Genomic DNA, 20,871 nt, shown 5'->3' with positions numbered 1-20,871 from the left:
CAAGTGTATAGAGCTCCAAGGAGATTATGTTGAAAAATAAAAAAAAATTTACCCAAAAAAAATTGTTTTTATACTTCATTCTAAGGACTTATTGAACTAACCCCTTAAAAAAAACACCAATATTTTAACTACAATAGATCCCATGTTGTCGCCTCCTGAAATAAACTAATTTTTCATCAAATCTTTTTAGAATTTGATTTTTTAAAAATATTTCTTAGAAAAGTGAGCTCGATTTAAAAAATATAAATTTTCGCAAATAAATCACGACTGGTCTATTTCAAATCAGGCAAATAAAACTTTAAGGTTGAGCCGTTTTCAAGTAAAAGCTTAAAAACATTACTAAAAAAGTCAAAACCCAAGATATTTTAAAAGGTCAGTTAACGCTTTTTCTCATTTACGGCTTTAAATATTCGGAGAATATCCCTAAAAAAGAATTAGCAAAAAACTCGGATGGGCAAGAAATTTTTCAGGGACTATTTCGACCAATGCCATAAAAGAACAAATATTACATAACACTATTTTTATTATCAAATACTATTATACAAAATCTCGAACACCAAAAATGTTGAGAAACAAAGAACACCAAAATAGTTACCACTTTGAGAATAAGGTTGAAACAGGCCTCGGACTCACTTTAAACATAAACAAAATAATGTAAATGTGTATATTCCTAAGTAGAAAAGTATACAAAGGAAAATAAACTTTATTTTTTTAAGCAAAATTTTCAGTTTTGTAATCTAAGATTTAAAAAAATTAAAAATTCAATTTTTATTTAAATGTTTTTCTTTAATGTAGAAATTATCAAAATTCCTATTTATTTTTCTCAGACTTCACAGTCTTTTTCCATTTAAATGCGAACTGAATTAATAGAGCCCAACTAGAAAATCTATACATTTTTGGTTGAAGTCTACTAAATATTAAATTTCTTTTTGTTAAAAATGCAATTGTCTGGTTAAATTTGAATCTGTTTAGTTAAATTTGCTGTTAAATTTTTTTGGGTTAAAAAATGCTACTTTTTATTGAATATTCGTATTCTTCGGTTATATCCAACTGTTTTTTCATTTGTAATTAAAATATTTTTTTGTTGAAATATCAACTATTACATCTTTGATTCAAAATTCTTTTTTTTAGGTGGAAAATTTAACTCCTTGGTTTAAAGTTGATCTGGTTTCTTAAAAGTTCATTTTTTGGTGGAAAGTCAATTTTATAGTTAAAAAATCGTTTTGTTTTTTACTGTAAATTAATTATTTGAACTGAAAATTCAACTATTTTGTTGGAAATTCAACTTTTTTCTATAAAACTCGTATTTTTTTCTTGAAAATTCAACAATTTGATAGAAAATTGGAATACTTGGTATAGAATTAAACTACATAGTACAAAATTGAATTGTTTTGTAGAAGTCGTTTTTTTATTGAAAATAAATTATCTGAAATGAAAATTCACATACTGTTGAAAATTCAACTGCTTTGTAGAAAACTTAGCTTTTTGAGTAAAAATGCAACTGCGCAGTTGAAAATTATTTTGTTTTGATTGAAAATCAACAATTACATTTTTGGTTAAGAATTCACCTGTTTTCGTCAAAAATTCAATTGCTTTGTTGAGAAGAAACCGAACGTTTTTTTATGACCCTAAATACATTTACGAACAAAATTTAGTTGGTAAATATTACGTAACATAAGGCGTTAGAACGGGTGGGGGGGGCTTTACACTCCTAACAATGGGCGGGGGAAGGGCGTGGTTCAAAATTTTAGAAAAAAACTTTACATAATTTATGCATGGCCCCTAATTAGCCATTGAGACAATTTCAAGTTATGTTGTGATTCGTTGAGATGATCGACATATTATTTTAGCCAATTAACGAAGAAGTTCAACAATATTTTGCGAGGAATAGTAAAGAAGTAGTGACATTAGCAACAGTGAGAATATGGTGTACTCAGTGTAATTTTTTTCACAATTATAGCAAAATAGTGACATCGCTGAAAAAGTGTAAAATAGTGTCACTAGTGTGAAGAGTCCGAAGCCTGTTAAAAAAACCTTCAAAGCGGCGAAACAGAACTTCATCCAGAAAATTGTCAGGATGACTGGGACATATGCAGTAATAACCAATTTTTTTACAAGCAACATTTTCTATAAAACTATGTTTTTCTAAATCCAAGATTTGAAAAAAAAAATATTTTTAAAAACACCCCCAGCTTTAAAAATTTCTTTTTTTTTTTTTGACATTGACTTTGAACCAGATTCTCACAATCAAACTCTCAAGGTTTTCACATCCCTAGATTTAAAAAATAGTCCCAAATTAACTCCATGAGACTTTGGAAACGACATCAAACTCACCTTTGGTGCGGCACCAAGGATACGTTCTTCCAAGATGGAAGAGATTTCCGCAGACCTTCTGCTGCAGGAGACATGGTATTTGTGGGAAGCTATTCCGCTAGGGTATTTAATCTGAAACAGCAAATCCACCTCATGGTTAATGATCCTTTTTAAATACTGTATCAAAATACTCATTACATAACACACTCCAATTTATGTAATACTCCAAGCTTCGCGTGCTTTTTTCCCGAATCTCTCATATTTTACACTCCGGGGAGAAACAAAAAACACCGACGTTATTTTCCAATATACGAAAAGGACCGAGGGTGAAATAGAAGTTAAAAATCTCAGCCGGTGGCACTTGCGGAAAATGTCGGCGCCCACGAAGGCCCGACTAAGTGGCAAGCAAGAAATCCTTCTGATTTGAGAGAAAAATCGAAATTACCTGCACAGTGGCGTTCGGCAGTTGTCTCGCCACGGAGGCGGCCAGGCGAAGGGACAAAAGGGCCATTTTTGCAAGTTTTCTGTCCGTCGACCGGACAACGATGTCGAGGATGAAGAACGGTCAAGACACGGACGAGCAGAAGAACGTCTCGTCTAACCCCACTCTGCGCCGTTCACGCACAGGAAGCCGACCATCGACCCAATTTTTAATCTCGAACCCAAAGTCGTTTCCCTGTCTTTCGAGAAGAAGATCCATGCATTTAATAGATTCATTTATAATTTTTTTTCCATTATCGAATTTTTTGGGTAAAATTCCATTCTTCTGACTATTTTAGCAATTTTTCGGACTGTTTCTTAGAGTTCTTGTACAAAATTGAAATTTGACTTCCGGTTTCGAGGTTATGTGCTACGTAGTGAATAAAACGTGGTAAATTTAAGCGCTCTAACTTGTGTTGTATTTTAAACAATTAAACGATTTCTATTTCACTGATTATATATTAAAACTATTTTCTACGGTTTTAATATACTTTTAAGTGTAATCTCAACTGAACATTTTTTAGACGCGAAGCTTGCGCGGAAGAAAAAATAATTGATAATGCGATAAAGTCAATTGTTTCGGGATTAACTTGTTCTATAAAATATATATTTGTTTATGCGGTAACAGGGATATGCATTTTTACATTTTTTATATCATTAAAAAATTTAAGGGTTCTAAATTTCCATTATTAAATATATTTTCCTACTATTTAATTTCAAAAAATTCCAATTCTGATTTTTGTAGGTTTATTAAAAAGATTTCGAATCAACTAAAAATTTGCAAATATATTTCTTGACATTTAATTTAAGATTTTTTAATAATTACAACTGTGGTACAAAAAATTTATTAATTTTGAAAGAATTGTGATTTCTAGAACAAGAAAGATGATATTTTACCGTAAAATTGGAGAAACCTCTTTCCCTAAAAAAGGAATGCACCCCTGGATTCCCTGAATAAAATGGCAGACGACATTTTTTGGAATGCGAGTTTCTTGCGCGAGTGACAAGTGTTTGCGGATAATCCATCAAAATTCTACACTTTTGCCCCCAAAAATGAGAGATCAAACAATGAAATTCAGTTGAAAAAGGTTTTCGTGAAGTTTGTGATTACACAGGGAAAAGGGAGTCATTCAATATGACTACTCTCAGATTAAATCCCACGAAATTAGTCCGGCGTCGGAGTTTGTTATTGTCATTGACCGATCATTGTTAAGATTTAAAAAATGCTACTTTATTTAGCAAATGAATGATCAAATTTTAACAAAACATGAAAAATTTTTCCTAACTTCATCTTTTGAGAAACATAACCAAAAAAATTATTTGGATCACTAATGGCACACTAGTCTTTTTCAATAATATACAAATTGACAGCTGACAACTGTCAATTATTGATCAAATTGTTTAATCGCCTTAAATCTATTATCAACTTTCGAAATAAAATTAAATGGATGTTCAGGGATCAATGAACAGCAAGAAAGGATGAAGAAAAAGCTCTTGTAGATTTATTAATGAGCATAATCGATATAGATTCTCGGAATGCTCTGATTTATAAATAATAGAAGATTTTTCACAAGAATTTTTATCAATGAAAAGCATGGATTCAGCTACGGAATTGGAGCAAATTGAGAAGCTGGTGAAGGAGGCGGAAACTTTAAAAATCCGCCTCGAGGATGAGAGACTGAAGTTAAACGATGTCACTCGTAAGTATAAAGCATTTAAATCAATTTTTAGTGCCTGAAATGATTTTACAAATTACGTTTTTTATTATGAGCATTGGATTCGAAATCTTCTGACCCCCCTATTCAAACTAATCAAAAATATGATAAAAGTTGAACATTTAAATTCCTTTTTAACGTCCAACATTCAAATGTTTCTACGAAATTCTTAGAAATTAAACATTCTTGTTTTATAAAAAAAAAAACAATAATCTAAAGATTAAATTTGGACAAGCACTTGTAAATGTATTCATACAAATAATAAAAAAATAAAAATTGAAAAATTTTAATAACATTTTAATAGAATTAATTATTTCAGTTGCAACCGTTGCTGACAGACTCGAGCCGATTAACTGCATAAATGTTAAACCAAGACGAGTTTTAAAAGGACATCAGGCGAAGGTTCTTTGCTCTGATTGGTCGCCAGATAAACGTCATATTGTTTCTTCATCTCAGGTAAATTACAAGATTAATTAACAACCTAGAGGTGCTCCATACAAAAATATTAGTTTAATTCAGAGTGTAGTATTCCCCCTAACCCCCTCATCAGGGGAATTCTCGAAGAACTCCCACCTTTCTCTTTAAGTATGCCATATTTAAAAATACAATTGTTTATTTCACACCGATAAAATTATTCTATTCAAAACTAGCATATGCTAACTAAAGCACTGGCAGCTTTTTTTTAACTGGCAAATTTTTCTATTATAATTAATTTAATGTTTTTTTAATTTGACCAAGTTCAAATTAAAAACTATTCGTGATTTAAATAATACTTTAAAGGTAAAATATTATTTAAATCATGAATCTATACATATGACTTATTTTTCATCTTAACTATCATAAAGTACGATGATCTGTCTGTCCACATTGAAGATTATTTGGTTTAAATTTGTATAATAATTATTATTATCTTCGATATATTATAGCAATTATTGTACGATTGGACCAAAGTTTAAACAAGAATTAGAAAATTTACAACTGATCTAAATGACATTTTCCGACTGAACATAAATGTAATAAGTTGAAATAATTTACAAAGTTAACAAAAAAAAACTACCAACAACCAGCTTTTAACAATTCGGCAAATTTAACCCTAGTTTTAGTACATGATAAATATTTTTTCTTTAAATGTACACTAGATATAATATTTGATTAATGTAAAGCTTTATCAAGTTTTATTTGATAATTTTAAAATAAAAACAACTTTTTATTTACAATTTGTTTGACCTACAGGGTTTAATTTCAAAATGACCATTGTTAAAATAGTATTAGTCTTTCAATTTTATTTCGCAAAGTTAGAATTTTTTAGTAGATACTCGTTTTAGTTCTTTGACACTTTCAAATAATAATCGTTTCAAATTCATTTTAAATTCAACAATTTCTTAGTTAGCAATTGTACATTTAACTTTTTCAAATATAAAAAATTTTGAATCGAATATTTGCGACTTTCCCCCATATTTTGCGTCGTTTGGCTCAAAGTTTGAATTTGCTATTGTTTGCATAGTTTTTTCGATAGATAAAACCAAAATTTTAGGTCCTATCAAAAAATGGCACAGGGAAAAATTAGAGGTCTTTTAAAATGCTACAGCTCTTTCATTAAACTTTTTTACATATTCAGAAATTACAGTGTTTCATATACAAATTTTCAAATGTAATCATTTATTTCAAACAAAAAAAAAGTTTTTTCTACTTTAAAAGATAACTCTTTAACAAAATAATGAAATTTTCAATAAAATAATTAAATTTTTAGCATATTAGTTTAATATTTAACCTCAAAAGGCAAATTTCCAACGAAAAAGTCTCATAGTTTATATTTTAATAAAAACAGAATTAAATTTATACAACAAAAGAAAAGAATTTTAAACCCAAAAAGGCGAATTTCCAACAAATAAAGATTTTGCACTCAAAAAATAAATCAAATTTTATTTAAAAAATTTAAAAAATGCAATTTAAAAAAAAAACTGTTGAACAAAAAATTAATTTTACACGAAACTGATACATTTTTATACAAAAAAGGAAATTTCAAACTAAAAAATAATTTTTTTACAAAAAAATGCGAATTTTTATCGAAAAAATATCAATCTTAAAATATGGAAAAGTTCTATTTTCTGTTAAAAAATGAATTCTAAACCAAAAAAAGAAGAAGTTTCCACTGAACAGTTAAATTTTCAAGTGGACATAAGCCTTCAATAAAAAAATTTCACAATGTAGTTTAGCTTTGAGCCAAGTAGTTGAATTTTCAATTAAGAAAGATTAATTTATAACCAGATAATTAAACTTTTAACCAACGAGATAACTTTTCAACTTATAGTATAAATCTTCAACAAAAAAAGTGATTTCTTAAGAAAGCGATTCAACCAAATGCTTTATACAAATTAAGTTGAATTATCAAGCAAAGAAGAACGATTTTTAACCAAAAAGTGGCATTTTCGTACAAAAAAAAAGAAATTTTGTCTATAACAGATGAAGATTTAAGTCAAAAAGATAAATTTAGAAAAAATGTAGTTGAATTTTCTGTTGAAAAATATTTTAGTTGAGTTTTCACGATCAAACTATGAATTTTTTAACAAGAAATAATTTTTTACCAAAAAAATGAAATTTTCAATCTAAAAAGACGAACTTTTAACCAAAAAGGATGACTTTTTAACATATTTGTTGAATTCTCTAGATTATAGTTGAATTTTTATAAAAAAATATGATAATTATCTTAAAGCAAAATAATTTACTATTAAAAAAAGTTGAGTTTTCATTTAAAAAATTCCAGTTAACTCAATAACATCAAAACTTGAATTTTTGTAACCACAAAAATAAGTTTCTACGAAAAAATTGAATTTTCAATCCAAAAAGACGAATTTTTTCAACCAAAAAGATAAATCTTTAACAAAATAGTTAAATTTTCCACCAAATAGTTGCATTTTGATCCAAAAAAGATCAATTTTGTACTAAAACAGATGAATTTTTAATAACAAACAATTTTTTTTTCAAGTGGAACTTTCATCCAGAAAATATTTCAGTTCATTTTTCAACACCAAAATATAAATTTTAAACAAAAAGTAAATTTTCTACGAAATAGTTAAGTTTTCAAGAAAATAGTATAATAGCTTAATTTCTTACCAAACGGTTGCATTTCTATCAAAAATGAGTTGAATTTTCAACGTAAAAGTTAACGAAAAAATGAAATTTTCTATTAATTAAAATAAATTCTGAGATTCTCATAAATTATTTATTTTTAATATGAGAAAAAGAGTTTATGAGAATCCCAGAATTTATTTTAATTAATAGAAAATTTCATTTTTTCGTTAACTTTTACATTGAAAATTCAACTTTTTTTTTTGAAAGGTTGTCTTTTTTATTCTAAAGTTTACCTGCTTTAGCAGAACTTAAATTTTGTTATATAAATTTATTTTTAAAATTACTTTTTATAAATTCAGAGAATTTATGTCTCGGTTATATTCTCGGTAATATTCTCATTCTCGTTACCGTTCTCAAAGTAATATAACCGGCTCAGAACTCTACGCTTCTTTCATCGTTTGGCTTAAAATTAGAATTTTCGGCTTTGTTATTTTCGATGCATAAAACTAAAAAGACAAGTCCTACCAAAAAGTGGTCAATGGAAAAATGTTAGATAATTTAAAGAGCCTTAATTCCTATCTTATACTTTTTTTGCGTATCTGTCCTCCTTTGGCCAAAACTTTATTAAATTATATAATATTTTATTTAAAAAATGTTAAAAATTTCTAATATCGAAAAATTTGACAGCGTAGATTTGGAAAAAATTTATGTATTTTTATTAGAAAATATGTTTACCTATTTTAATGGATGTTAACAATTTTCGAAAATTTAAGATATTTGAAGAGGTTGTAACGAATTTCTAGAGAACTTCAGGGACTAAAGTAAATTTTATTTCAAGAGATTTTTACGGATTTCAATAATTTCAAGGGATATATACATAAACAAATTTCCAAGGATTTAAAAAATTCCATGTTATTTTAATACTTCTATTCCAAAGGATTTTTAGATATTTCGTTTAAAAAATTTCTAGAACTCTTACTATGAAAAAATTTGTTGTTATGGATTTTTATATATTTTATTTTTTTTAATATTAGAAAATAAAAGTTCCGGGACTTGAACGCGCGCATGCATTCTATTTCATCGAGTTTTGTAATATAAATTTAAAGAAGAATTTTAATTTAATTTATACCCAAAAAATTGTGAATCCTTTCTACTTCTATTAATGGATTTTTGCGATTTCAAAGAATTGTAACCAACTTCGAGAGTACTTTAGGGAATATATTAAGTTTTATTTTAAGGGATTTCAACAGTTTCAAGGGATATGGATAGGCATTCGACAAATTTTAAAAGATTTCGTTTAAAAAATGTTTAGCACTTTCAATATTTAAAAATTTGTTATTATGGATTTTTATATAGTTTATTTTTAATATTGTAATATAAAAATCTAGGGACGTGATCATGTATTTCGAGCGCTTGCGTTTAGTTTAGTGTAAAATGTTTTAGTTGCTCAAACTTGAACTATTTTTAATTTGAGTTTGATCGAGGGCGTTGAAGAATGTTATTTCCAATTAACATTCAAAGTAATCATTTTAATAAGGATCTTGGACAAAAATATTTCATTGTACTTTAGTATCACAATAATTTAATAAATAATGAATAAAATGTTTATAAATAATATTATTAATTTCATAATTAAGTTGAAAATCGAATTTTAACATCTTTCAGGATGGTAAAATGATAATATGGGATGCTTTTACAACCAACAAAGAGCATGCAGTAACAATGCCAACAACCTGGGTTATAGCCTGCGCTTATGCTCCTAGTGGAATGCTTGTAGCTTGTGGGTAAGTAGCTTAACAAATATTTCACCAAAAACTAATTTACTACCAGGATAATTATTTAGCTCTTTATTTTTTCAAATATCAATATTTTCAAAATCTGAATAATAAATATGCCAAAAAAGTCTTTTTTCATAAAGTTAGTTAATGCATGTAAAATTATAAAAACTGTTAATAGAATATACTACCATTAGTAGTGAAAGTGTTTTTAATTTGTTGGTAAGTTAGATTCAAAATATTAATAATTAATGTTTATAATATAAATTTAATAATGGTACTTCTATGAAAGTAATAAAATGCATCTGTATAATATTTCAATAATCAAATAAGTAATTTATAAATAAAGTGCGAAATAAAAAAACAATATACCGTATTACAAACATAACTATATAAGTTGAAAAAGTTTTAAATGCTGAAGACCAGTCCATTAAAAATAGACACTCTTTAAACAAAAATTTTATGCTGAAACATTTTAAAACATGTTGAAAAAATGAAACCCGCCAATATAAATTTGTTACAGTTAAAAATTGATACAGAAGGTAGAGGCTTTTTAATTTAAATGTGTAAAATTTAAGTAATTAAAAAAATAAAATATTCTAAGTTGATCAACTGTAAAGTTAAATCTTCTAACTTAAACAATTTAAAGTGAAGCGTTCAAACTTGAGCCACTTGAATTCTACATTTGTATAACAGTGTTGAGCAGTTTCAATTTTTATTTTCAAATCTTACCAACAGAATATTTACAAACCCTTATTTAACCAATTTCAAACTAAACTATTTAGGATTTAAATAAATCAATTTAAATTTAAAGAATTCGAAAATGCAAGTTTGAACGCTTCCACAATTAAAAATTAACATCGTTTGAAATTAATTTTTTTGTTGTAGAATAGTTTTAATTTTCTTAACTGTGAATATAAATAAATCAATGATTTTTGAAATTGAACTGTCATTTCAGTTTTACAAATGCAATATTAATTAATTTTACAAGTCGCTTCTATAAAATTTCAATTCCTATTCATATATTGCTTCGGTATCAAATATTTCGTTGTTGACAATGTGAATTTTTTAAGGGGAGGTTCTGCACTTCAATTTTCAAAAAAAAAAAATCCTTTTTTTTGCATTTTTTGAATCTGTATGTATCTAAAAATATACCACTAAAAGGATTTTGTCGAAAACAATAAACATTCCTTCCCACGTTTTTGGGACCTCCAAAGTACCCAGCTCCGGCCTTCTCATGCGTCTTGGTGCAACGCGGTCTAACTGTCGCAGATTTCCCAAAAGTAATCTTTTTCGAGCTAGATGGTATGCCTTTTACTAGAAATATTTATCGAATTGACTCAATTTTTTTTATTTATTCAGTAAACATGCCTCTCTGCTCGGCCAAGTACGATTTTCAAAATTTTAATTTAAAAAATTTTTATAGCCCCCAATAGGTCAAAAAATTTGGTGATATTTTAAAGTTTTAATTAAATATAGCATTATTTAAACAAATTTGATGTAGAAAAAAATTTGCTTCGGTCAATCATAGCCAATACAGGCCTCAATCAAAATATATTTAATTTTTTTTATTTCATGTAACCCAACTGGTCGATGTGATACCACAATGACACCCATGTTTTTTTTTGGTAGCGATAAGTTCAAAGACGTTTCAAGGTCGCGGAATTCACGTTTTAAAATTTCCAAAAATACGGATTCAAAGTGAAAGAATGTATCTTTAAATAAAAAAAAACTTTGTGTTGATATCTTTAGTAGATCCTTTGCAATTTATTTCCGAAAAATAGGCCCAATTTTCCCGCTGAAGTGTAGAACCTCCCCTTAAAACTTTGTAATATGGAGCAATAAGTTTGCATGTGAAATGTGTATTTTTAAATCAAATATTTCAAACTAAAGAATTTAAACCGAAATTGTTTGTAACAGAAAGCCTTGAATCATTGAAATTTCAGTTTAATTAAATTTTAATTATCAGAAAAGCACAATTGTTCATAGTAAAATATTAATTCCAAAAGTACTTTGAAAACCGGTAGGATGACAAGCTAGTCATTACAAAATTTTATTGATTTATTCTTCAATTTGGAGCGTTGAATATGATAGCGAGAATTTATATTTTTTAAGCTTTTTAGAAAAAAATCTTTAAACTGTTGAATTTATGAAAGTTAATCAATACAAATGCTGCAGTTCAAAGTCATTTAGTTTTAAATTGCTCAATTGAAAAGTGTTTCTAGTTGTCATTTTAGCCGTCTGAAATGCCTAAATTGTTGAGCGTTTAAATAAAAAATTCGGATTAAAAAACGATCAAGCTTCAGTTGTAAACGTTTAAAATTTTAAAAAGTTCCATTTTGTGCAACTCTTTTGAACTTGACTGAATTTATTTGCAGTTCAATTTTGATTACTTCAGGTTAGTTGAAATTTCATCGGTTGAAGCGGCCACCCTCACTTTTGAAATGTAAAATATTTTATAAGCTCAAACTTGAACTATGCTAATTTGAGTTTCAGACCAATAAAGAATTGCATAACATTCAAAGTATTAATTATAGTAAGGACGAAATGACAAATCTTGAAAATAAATATTTCATTATATTTATATTTATTCTTATAAGTATCACTTATGATTATCATTTTAATTCTGGATTTTTTAATAGAGGAAATATTCTTGATTATTGGAACACTTTAAAATATATGAAAATTGTTTATTTAACATTGTTTACCTTTTTTATAGCACTGTACACGGATTTACATTTATCTAAGTATTCTAAGTATATCGAATTTAAACAAATAAATTCTCCAATTGCAGAAATCATTGAAAAATAATTGAACACTATTTAAAAACTATAAAATTTCCTATGATTTTTCCTCTTTTCCGTGGAAAAATGACCTTATTTTCCCTTTTTTGAGTTCCTTTTTCGTTGTGATCCCTAAACCTATCTAACCAATTATAGCCATAATGATAAATATTTTTTATTGATTTCCAGTGGTCTGGACAACAAAGTAACAGTCTATCCCTTGAGCCTGGAAGACGACGTATCAGCAAGGAAGAAAACAGTCGGAACTCACACATCCTACATGTCCTGCTGTGCTTTTCCAAACAGCGATCAGCAAGTTTTAACCGGAAGTGGAGACAGTACTTGTGCTCTTTGGGATGTGGAGAGTGGTCAACTTTTGCAAAATTTTCATGGACACTCAGACAGCGTGATGTCCATCGATCTCTCGCCCAGTGAAACTGGTAACACCTTCGTTTCCGGAAGCTGTGACAAAATGGTCTTTATCTGGGACATGAGGAGTGGACAGTGTGTTCAAAGCTTCGAGGGTCATCAATCCGACGTGAACTCGGTATGTTCTTTTTCTACATTCAGGTAGATTTAACAATTCAACTTCTTGATTTAAGCTGACAGGCATATCTCTACATTTTTATGATAATTCAAGAGCCAATAAACAGTTTTACATTTTCTTGGGCCCGTTTTAAAAAAGAGGTTGCAATGTTCATTTTGCGTCACTTTCAAATTTTTGCCATTAGTTTAACAGATTTTGACAAGTTTTTCTCACTCCCTAATTCGGCCTCTATTTATTAAAAGTACTTCAATTTAGGCCCATTTTACGTGAAATTTAATAAGCTTTTTAACGCTTTTTAAAAATTATATTATTTTGTTCCACACTTTTTTACTTTTTTGTTACTCTTTTCAATGTACAGCTACCTGTTTCCTACTTTTTAAAGTTAAGTGACGTACAAAATTGAGCGTACTAACAAAATTGCATTTTTTTAAATTCAAAATTAACAGAATACTGGCAATACTTTTCATTGTAAAATCCAACATCCTAAATTATTATTATGGAAATCGGAATTGCAACTAGCTGGAAAAGTAGTATATTAGGACCCTGAAAATGTATATTTAATGTAATGTGGATTAATGAACGTCAACTTGCGCGTTAACAAAATGTGCTTTAAAACATTTTTATTTGCATAGTTAATCAATTTTCGTGTATATTTATTTTTTTTAAATGTTTTTTAATGTGTCTTAAACGTCTCGCCAAATTTTTACAGCTTTTTAATCAATGTTATTTAGGAGATAAATTCGATTTTATGGAATTCTTCGCTATACTTAATATTCTATAGATTAAAATAATATTTTATTACTTGTTTATAACTTACCTGAACCTGATTTTGTGTTGCAGAGTTAGTCAAAAAAAGAATTGATAAATCTGGGTAATCATAAATAATATAAACCTCTTTTCTAAGTGTTATTGTAATTGCATTTATAATTTCTCAGACTTATCAAATAAACAAAAAAGGCATTTTTCCCAGTAAAAAAGACTCATGCACCTGATAAAATTTTTTCGTCATCCCTATATGTTAATTCATATGCTATACAGTTTTGGAGAAATGTTTAATACCTCTAAAAAGATTGAAAAATTGACATATATGAAAATATAAAAAAGTATGGAAATAAACATTCTTTAAATCACAGTTTGCTAATGCGCAAGTTGGAGAAGTTGATTAATCTACACAAAATTAATGATACTTTTTCAGGATCCTAATTAGGGTAGTTAAAGAAGCATAAACTTAAAAAAATTCGGTACATCTTGATATTTTTTTAGGCAAATCGGAGAACATTTAGTAGGTTGGCCCGAAAATACAAAAATTTTGAAAATCTAAAGTGGCTAGTGCTAAAAAGGGGAAAATTTGATAATTTCTGTTACAAATAAAAAACTCTAATAACCTTCTGAAATAAAAAATTGTTATTAGGTATCGGAACGAGGTTGAAAAATTTTGTTTTGAAAATTTTTTAAATATCCTTGTATATGAAAATTATGATGACTTTTTTATGTGCAGTTTTTGACATTAACACGTCATAAAAAATTACAGAAATGTAACTTTTGTTTAAGTTAGAATTTTTTTGACGAGCAAAAGTTACATTTTTTAAGATTTGGTTAATTTTTATCAGAGTTTAAACAAAATAGTATTTCTTATGATATGCCTTTAGTTAGCACTGAAGAAACCAATCTATAATTACTGCTTACCTCAAAAACTTTCTTTTTAGACTTTAGAAGTGTTAAAAAAAGTCATAAACGAATATATATTGCAAATAACTTCATGTGAAACTATTCCAAATATAATAAAAAATTTAAAAAAAATTTTTTTTATTCTCCCTTCCTCTTTTACATCCAGGCAAATATGATAAATGATTCAATTTTCACAAATAAAGCATTATTAACGATATAAGCCGGTGTATGTGTTATACATAATCTTTAAGCATAAAAAAACTTTTCATATGCAAAACGCAAAAAGAAATGTATAAGACTGTACGTAAAATTGATACTTACATCATGTTCCCTTAATTAATCAACACTGATCATTATTTAATAATTTATTATTTTTTATAACCTCAAGTGGTAAACACTTTTGAAAACAAAAAACACTCACAACAAATGTGACACGCATTATAGTAAATTTCATCTGCGGCTTACTTCGGCTCGAGAACAAGGCACTGTTTCTGCGGAAATTTTCTGATTGGTCAACGCTTCATTCCGGCCATTCTGAGATCCGGTCGTCTGGTGCATGGACTGGAGGCCTTAAGTCTCCTTATTACTCCTTCATGGGAAAAACTAACCCACATAAACACAATTTTAAAATTTACACATAATTTATTACAGAATACATTAGAAAGCAAGAATGGATTGTGATTACTATTTAATTATTTATTTTAAAAAAGTTTTTCAAAGTAGTTTATTGAAACCTCTAATTCTAACCAAAAATTTTGCCAACTGCTTAAGTAAACAATTTAATTATAACTCTAAATTAAATTTTTAATCAAATCAGTAAGTATGCATTAAAATTTAATATTATAGATTAATATTATCGATTTACTTGCAAATTATACTTTTTGGTAGTAAATTTTGTATTAGAATTCATCTTAATTCAAATTAATACATATACTGAAAAAGTATTTCAACAATTTAAATTCTGTTTTGATTACAAATTTTATTATTTGGTTGAAAATTCGTCTTTTTGTTTCGAAAATTTATCATTATAATAATAAATTACATTTTTTTTTAGAAAAATGCAACTGCTTTGTTAAACATTATATTATTATGGTAGAAAATTCAACAATTTGGTTGAAATATTTTAATTAAAGAAAAATCTTATTTGGTTGAAAATTCATGTCATGTTTAATTTATAATTAGAACATTTTTGTTTGAAATATCAACTATTATTTGTCTGTTGAAGAATTAATCTTTTGTGGTAAAAAATTAGTCTTTGTTAGTTTAAAATTCACGAATTTTTTAGAAAATTGAAGTTTTAGGTAAATCAAAATAGTTAAATTCTGATCAAAAAATATAATAGTTGATATTTCAACCAAAAAAGATTTTAATTACATATCGAAAGCAGTCGAATTAATTGAAAAAAAACGAATTTCCAATCAATCTGCTGAAGCCTCAACCTAAACAGATTAATTTTCGACCGCACAGTTGCATTTTTGCTGAAGAAAGATGAAATTTATAATTAAAAAGATACATTTTCAAACCAAAAAGACGAATTTTCAAGAAAATGGTTCAAATGTTAATCAAAAAAGATTTTTCAGTCAAGAAATAAAAAAAAATTTTAACCAAACAGTTGAATATTCCAGTAAAAAAGATGAGTTTTCTTCAAAACAGTTATATTTTTAATTTGAAAATATAAATTTTCAACAGAAAAGTTAATTTACTTAATTTATCTTGAAAAGTAAATCGATAATATTAACCTTATTAATATTTTATATAAATCTATAATATTAAATTTTAATGCATACTCACTAATTTTGGTTGAAAAATTAAATTTATGAGATACTATATTAAATTAATTACCTAAGCAGTTGGAAAACTTTGAACTTAAAGTTGGACGTTTCAATAAACTACTTTGAACAACTTTTTTAGAATAAATAATCAATTGAACGGCAAGGTTGTGTCTTATAAAAAATATTTTTAATATATCACTAACATTATACTGCGAGATTTAATTAGAAACACGTCGAAAGTGATCGTCTCAGTAATGGAAACGCAATTTCGCAACTGACGTTCAAGTGTCCGCGAAGCTGAGATAGTCAGCGACAGCTCGTCCCGGTTTAGGAAACTTCGCCAAAAATTTGTCCAAATGCGGGACATTAAAATATTCATAAGTTATCGAATAAAATCGCTTATAAATTTATGAATTTTATTCTCAAACGTGTAAAAAATGTGCAAAAACATTACTTTTTCTTTTAGTGCAGGAAAGTTCAATAATACACTGCTGTAAAAGTTGTGCGGAAAGTTTTGAAACACAAATAAATCGGCGAATTTTGTAGCACTTATTTCACATATTTTGAGCAGTATTTTTGATTATTTTTTACTAAATGTATAACTTGTCAGAACAAAAATAAATAGTGGTAATAAAGTTAAAAGAGCTTAAAAAATAATAGAACATTTTTACTTTTATAATTTATGTTGGAACATAAAAGGTACTCAACGACATTTATTATTGTCCTAGTATTGGACATACTTTTTACGTTGTGAAAGTAATGGTCGGTTTACTTTAATTATTTCTAATACCTATAGGTTAACGTTTCAATCTTACAAAAGTATTAAAATATTTATGTACACTGCCGTGCAAAAGTTTACGACCACCTCTTTTTTGATGAATGATAAAGTATTCTTAATTTTAATTATGACAGAGCTAAACATTTTTCTCTCTAAATGATTGAATGCTCTCAAAATTCTATATAAAATGAGCCCAGGATAAAGCCAATTTCTCTATTTTTTTTGTAGATATTGAAAAAATAGTGTAAAAAAATTAATATCTCAGTGCAAGAACTTGACGTTGGAAATTTTGAAAATATTTGTACACGGAGAGAACTTTCAAGAGATTAATTCACGGAAGCTCGTGATTTTAGACCTACAATTTTTACGTGCTTTAAAGTCTCGGACTCTAAGATCTAAAAGCATAGAATTCGAGACCTGAAAGCAAAGGGGCGTGGTCTAATGCCCGAAACTTCGAGAGCCTTGCTATAAAAACAAGGGTTCCGAGACCTTAGTTCTTGCGCTAAAACATGATAAAATCAAGGAGCAGTGCCGTGAATTAATTTTCCGAAATTTCTCTCCGTGTAGGCAAATAAAAATCAAAATTAAATAAATATATATTTTAAGGGACTTTGATAGGCACTTTATGATTATATGTTTCTTATATTTAAAAACTAGGAAAATATCTTTAAAATTACCCCAAGAATATAAAAAATTTTGATTATCAGGGAAGTCATTGAAAATGTAAGAAAACATTGAAATATACACCCTTAAACCCTTAAAAGAGAAATTTTTTCGCTCTGACATAATTAAAACACAACCCCCATCAAACGTAATTCTTTTGACTCAATTTTTTTGTGAATTTATTTAAGTGACATCCACAAATAACGTATGACGATGGGTGGGGAGGGGGGGGGGGTCAACTGTTATTTTTTTCTTGTGAATTGACAAAGTACTTTAACTTTAAACAAGTAGTTGCAAATTTTTAACAAAAAAGATGAACTCACAACAAAAAGTATAACAGTTGATATTTTGACCGAGGGAAGATTTTAATTTTAAATCAGAAGCAGTTGAATTAAAGAAAAAAGAAGAATTTTCAACAAAATACTTGAATCCTCAATAAAGAAAGATTTTTTAGGCAACAAAGAAAACAAATTTTATCAAAAATGCACAATTTTTAAGTAAAACAAATTAATTTTAAACCAATAAGCTTAACATTCATGCGTTCACGCCTACTTTAATTACACTGGAGGCGCTCCCGCGGGCTGTCAGTTGACCGCCCAAGTTTTTGCATGATTATCATGCTGTTTACTGTATTTTTCATGAATGATTAAATGCAATGAAAGCAAATGACTTCTGATACAACTCAAGAAACACCTTTTTGATCAAATTTTTGTATTCAAACTACATATAGTTAGCCCTCAAGATAAAAGAGATTCTAGCTTGAAAAATAATATATTTTTTTTTCGATAAAAATATCATTTCTTTCATTGAAACTAGAATAAAACTAGAATATACACAAGTATAATTGACACATAAAAAGGTCATTCTGGCATATGAACAAGTAAATTTATAGCATCAACTTCAAAAAAGGCTATAAAAGACCCTTATAAAAAAGGCTATAAAAGGTCTATAAAAGACGAATTTTCAACAAAATACCTCAATTTTGAACCAAATAGTGGAATTCCAAGACAAAAAGACGAATTTCCTGTACAAAGTTGAATTTTTAACCAAAAAATTTAAAATTTCAAAAGAAAAGCTTAAGCTTAATTTTAATATAATAATTATAAATTGAATTATTTTCAACAAATGAGTTAAATTTCCAGTTTCTAAATTATTGTTTACCCCAACAAAAGGAAGCCTCAATTGAGTAGTTCAATTTTTAACAAAAGAAATGAATTTTTTATTACAAATATGGATATTCGTACAAAATAATGAATTTTTCGGAAAGTATGTAGTTGAACATTCAAGAAAGCAATTGAATTGTAAACCTTAAAGGATGAATTTTCGATAAAAAAATATAATAGTTGATATTTCAACAAAAAAAGATTTACATTTAAAGTAAAACACAATATAGACGTGTGCTGTTAGGTTTTTTATGAGTATAAACACTTCAATTCAAAAATGTAAATAAAGTTAAATTTATCGCCTTATTATATTGATTTTAATGTTTTTTTGTTTATTATTATTGGGAGAGCACCTACCTTTCACAAAACGTTCGTTGCAGAAAATTTACAATCGTCCCCTCTGAAAAATGGTCTGGATGCGCCCTCGTTTAAAAAGGCTACTTTTCTTTATTCTTGATAATACTTTGAATCCTGCGCTTGTTTTTCTAAATGTCCTCATATTCCAGGACTAGACTGTAACTTTGTAATCTGAATTCTAGGTACGTTTCCATCCGAGTGGAGATGCTGTAGCGACAGGTTCAGACGATGCAACCTGTCGTCTTTTCGACCTTCGAGCAGACAAGGAAGTGGCAGTTTATGCGAAAGAGAGCATAATTTTCGGAGCAAATGCGGTCGATTTGAGTGTGAGTGGTCGCCTCCTCTTTGCTGGTTATAATGATTACACGGTGAACGTCTGGGACACCCTGAAGTGCCAGAGAGTTGCTCTTTTGTACGGCCATGAAAATCGAGTATCTTGTCTCCGGGTTTCTCCAGATGGAACTGCTCTCTCGACTGGCAGCTGGGACACAACTTTACGAGTCTGGTCTTAAGCTCATCACACAAAAAACACCACCTTTTTATCCGCTGTTCTCTATGCATAATATTATTTCTGCAATGCACAAAGCGGAAATATTAACACACAGTATTTAAAAGAAATTGTACCAAATACGAGATTTAAAAAAGCCATTGATAATTATTATTGTTATTAGTCGAGTAAACGTAGCTGCGTAGTAGTAACGAAGTACTCATTGAAGTTAGCTTGTCCGATTTGTCGTTTTAGAATTGAGGAGATTGTGTTAGGCTGGCCCTAAGTGATAGGCCACTGAAATTATCCCTGTTGACGTTAGGAAAAGTGAAAATAAAGATTTAGTCAACACTGTATTCGTCGTCTTTTCATTCTTTTCAGCTTGCATCCAATTTGTAATTTGTTTTACATATCAAATATTTAGGATCATTTATTTTAGGTGTCAAATTTGAGAAATAAGTTTTTTCTGATGCAAGGCTCCGAAGCACAGAAAACAAGATTTTTGGAACATTTTTGTTCTATCCGTCTGATTTCAAACGAAAGAAACTATTTGTGTTGGAAATTTTAATTATTTCCATATTTCTCAATCTAATTTCTTTTTCAATTTTCTTATTGAAATTAAAAAAGTACGTTTACGAAGATTAGATAGTATTTGCAAATCAAAAAAATGACCCAATGAAGAAAAAAATGATCTATTTAAAAAGTGTTTTCCAAACACAAAAAAATTTTTTATCTTTTCATCAATGTTCATCTAAGGAATAAACGAAGAAGCCTTTTTTGTTTATTTATAAATAAATGGACAAATAAGAAAACTGAAAGAAATGGGTCGTGTCAGACATGTTCATAAGATGATTATTTGAATAAGATATTTTTTCGTTCCTGTCTGGTTCTTTGCAGTAAAAAAATAGTGCACGAGAAATTTCCTGCAATTTTTTTCCTCACACAACAAATTGGAAAAATCCCATGATTTAAATTTTTATATGGATCGAATCCATTTCAAATCATGAAGTTATTTTAGAGGCAATTAGCCAATACCTATACTTTCAATTTGAAAAAAAATGTCCTCGTAGTTACGGATAATATAATATATTATATTATTATTATAAAATATTATTTGAATTTTGACGTCCATTTTTCATAAATCCCAATTTGTTCTGTAAAATTCTATAGTTTTTGACTCAATTAACATATTTTTTTTTTATATTCGTAAGTTTTACCGTCCTCTTTTTCAATTCATCGAAAGCTTTAAAAAAACAATCAACAATTTGTGAACAATTTGTTTAAAAATACAAAAATTC

At 27.9% G+C, this 20,871-nt stretch overlaps 2 protein-coding genes across 2 annotated transcripts in view; one reads left to right on the top strand and one right to left on the bottom strand.

Moving 5' to 3' along the window:
- Window positions 1–2,936, bottom strand: part of LOC117175831 (ATP synthase subunit alpha, mitochondrial) — an 8,888-nt gene extending 5,952 nt beyond the window's left edge. The window contains exons 1-2 of the mRNA XM_033365602.1: window positions 2,759–2,936; window positions 2,335–2,445 (exon numbers count right to left, since the gene is read on the bottom strand). Of these exons, the coding sequence (XP_033221493.1) occupies window positions 2,335–2,445; window positions 2,759–2,824 (177 nt within the window). The 5' untranslated portion in view covers window positions 2,825–2,936. The remainder of the gene's footprint in view (window positions 1–2,334; window positions 2,446–2,758) is intronic.
- Window positions 2,937–3,665: 729 nt separating this feature from the next.
- Window positions 3,666–19,907, top strand: LOC117177342 (guanine nucleotide-binding protein subunit beta-5). The gene is made up of 5 exons (XM_033367967.1): window positions 3,666–4,493; window positions 4,828–4,964; window positions 9,246–9,364; window positions 12,328–12,685; window positions 19,269–19,907. Exons 1-5 carry the CDS (start codon window positions 4,379–4,381, stop codon window positions 19,596–19,598), a joined length of 1,059 nt encoding a protein of 352 aa, XP_033223858.1. The 5' UTR covers window positions 3,666–4,378; the 3' UTR covers window positions 19,599–19,907.
- Window positions 19,908–20,871: the final 964 nt, after the last annotated feature.

The sequence above is a fragment of the Belonocnema kinseyi genome, chromosome 7 (genome assembly GCF_010883055.1).
Source record: "Belonocnema kinseyi isolate 2016_QV_RU_SX_M_011 chromosome 7, B_treatae_v1, whole genome shotgun sequence".
In the NCBI taxonomy this organism is placed as follows: domain Eukaryota; kingdom Metazoa; phylum Arthropoda; class Insecta; order Hymenoptera; family Cynipidae; genus Belonocnema; species Belonocnema kinseyi.
Note: the sequence above shows the minus strand (reverse complement) of the source record. Positions and strands in the feature narration are given on the sequence as shown.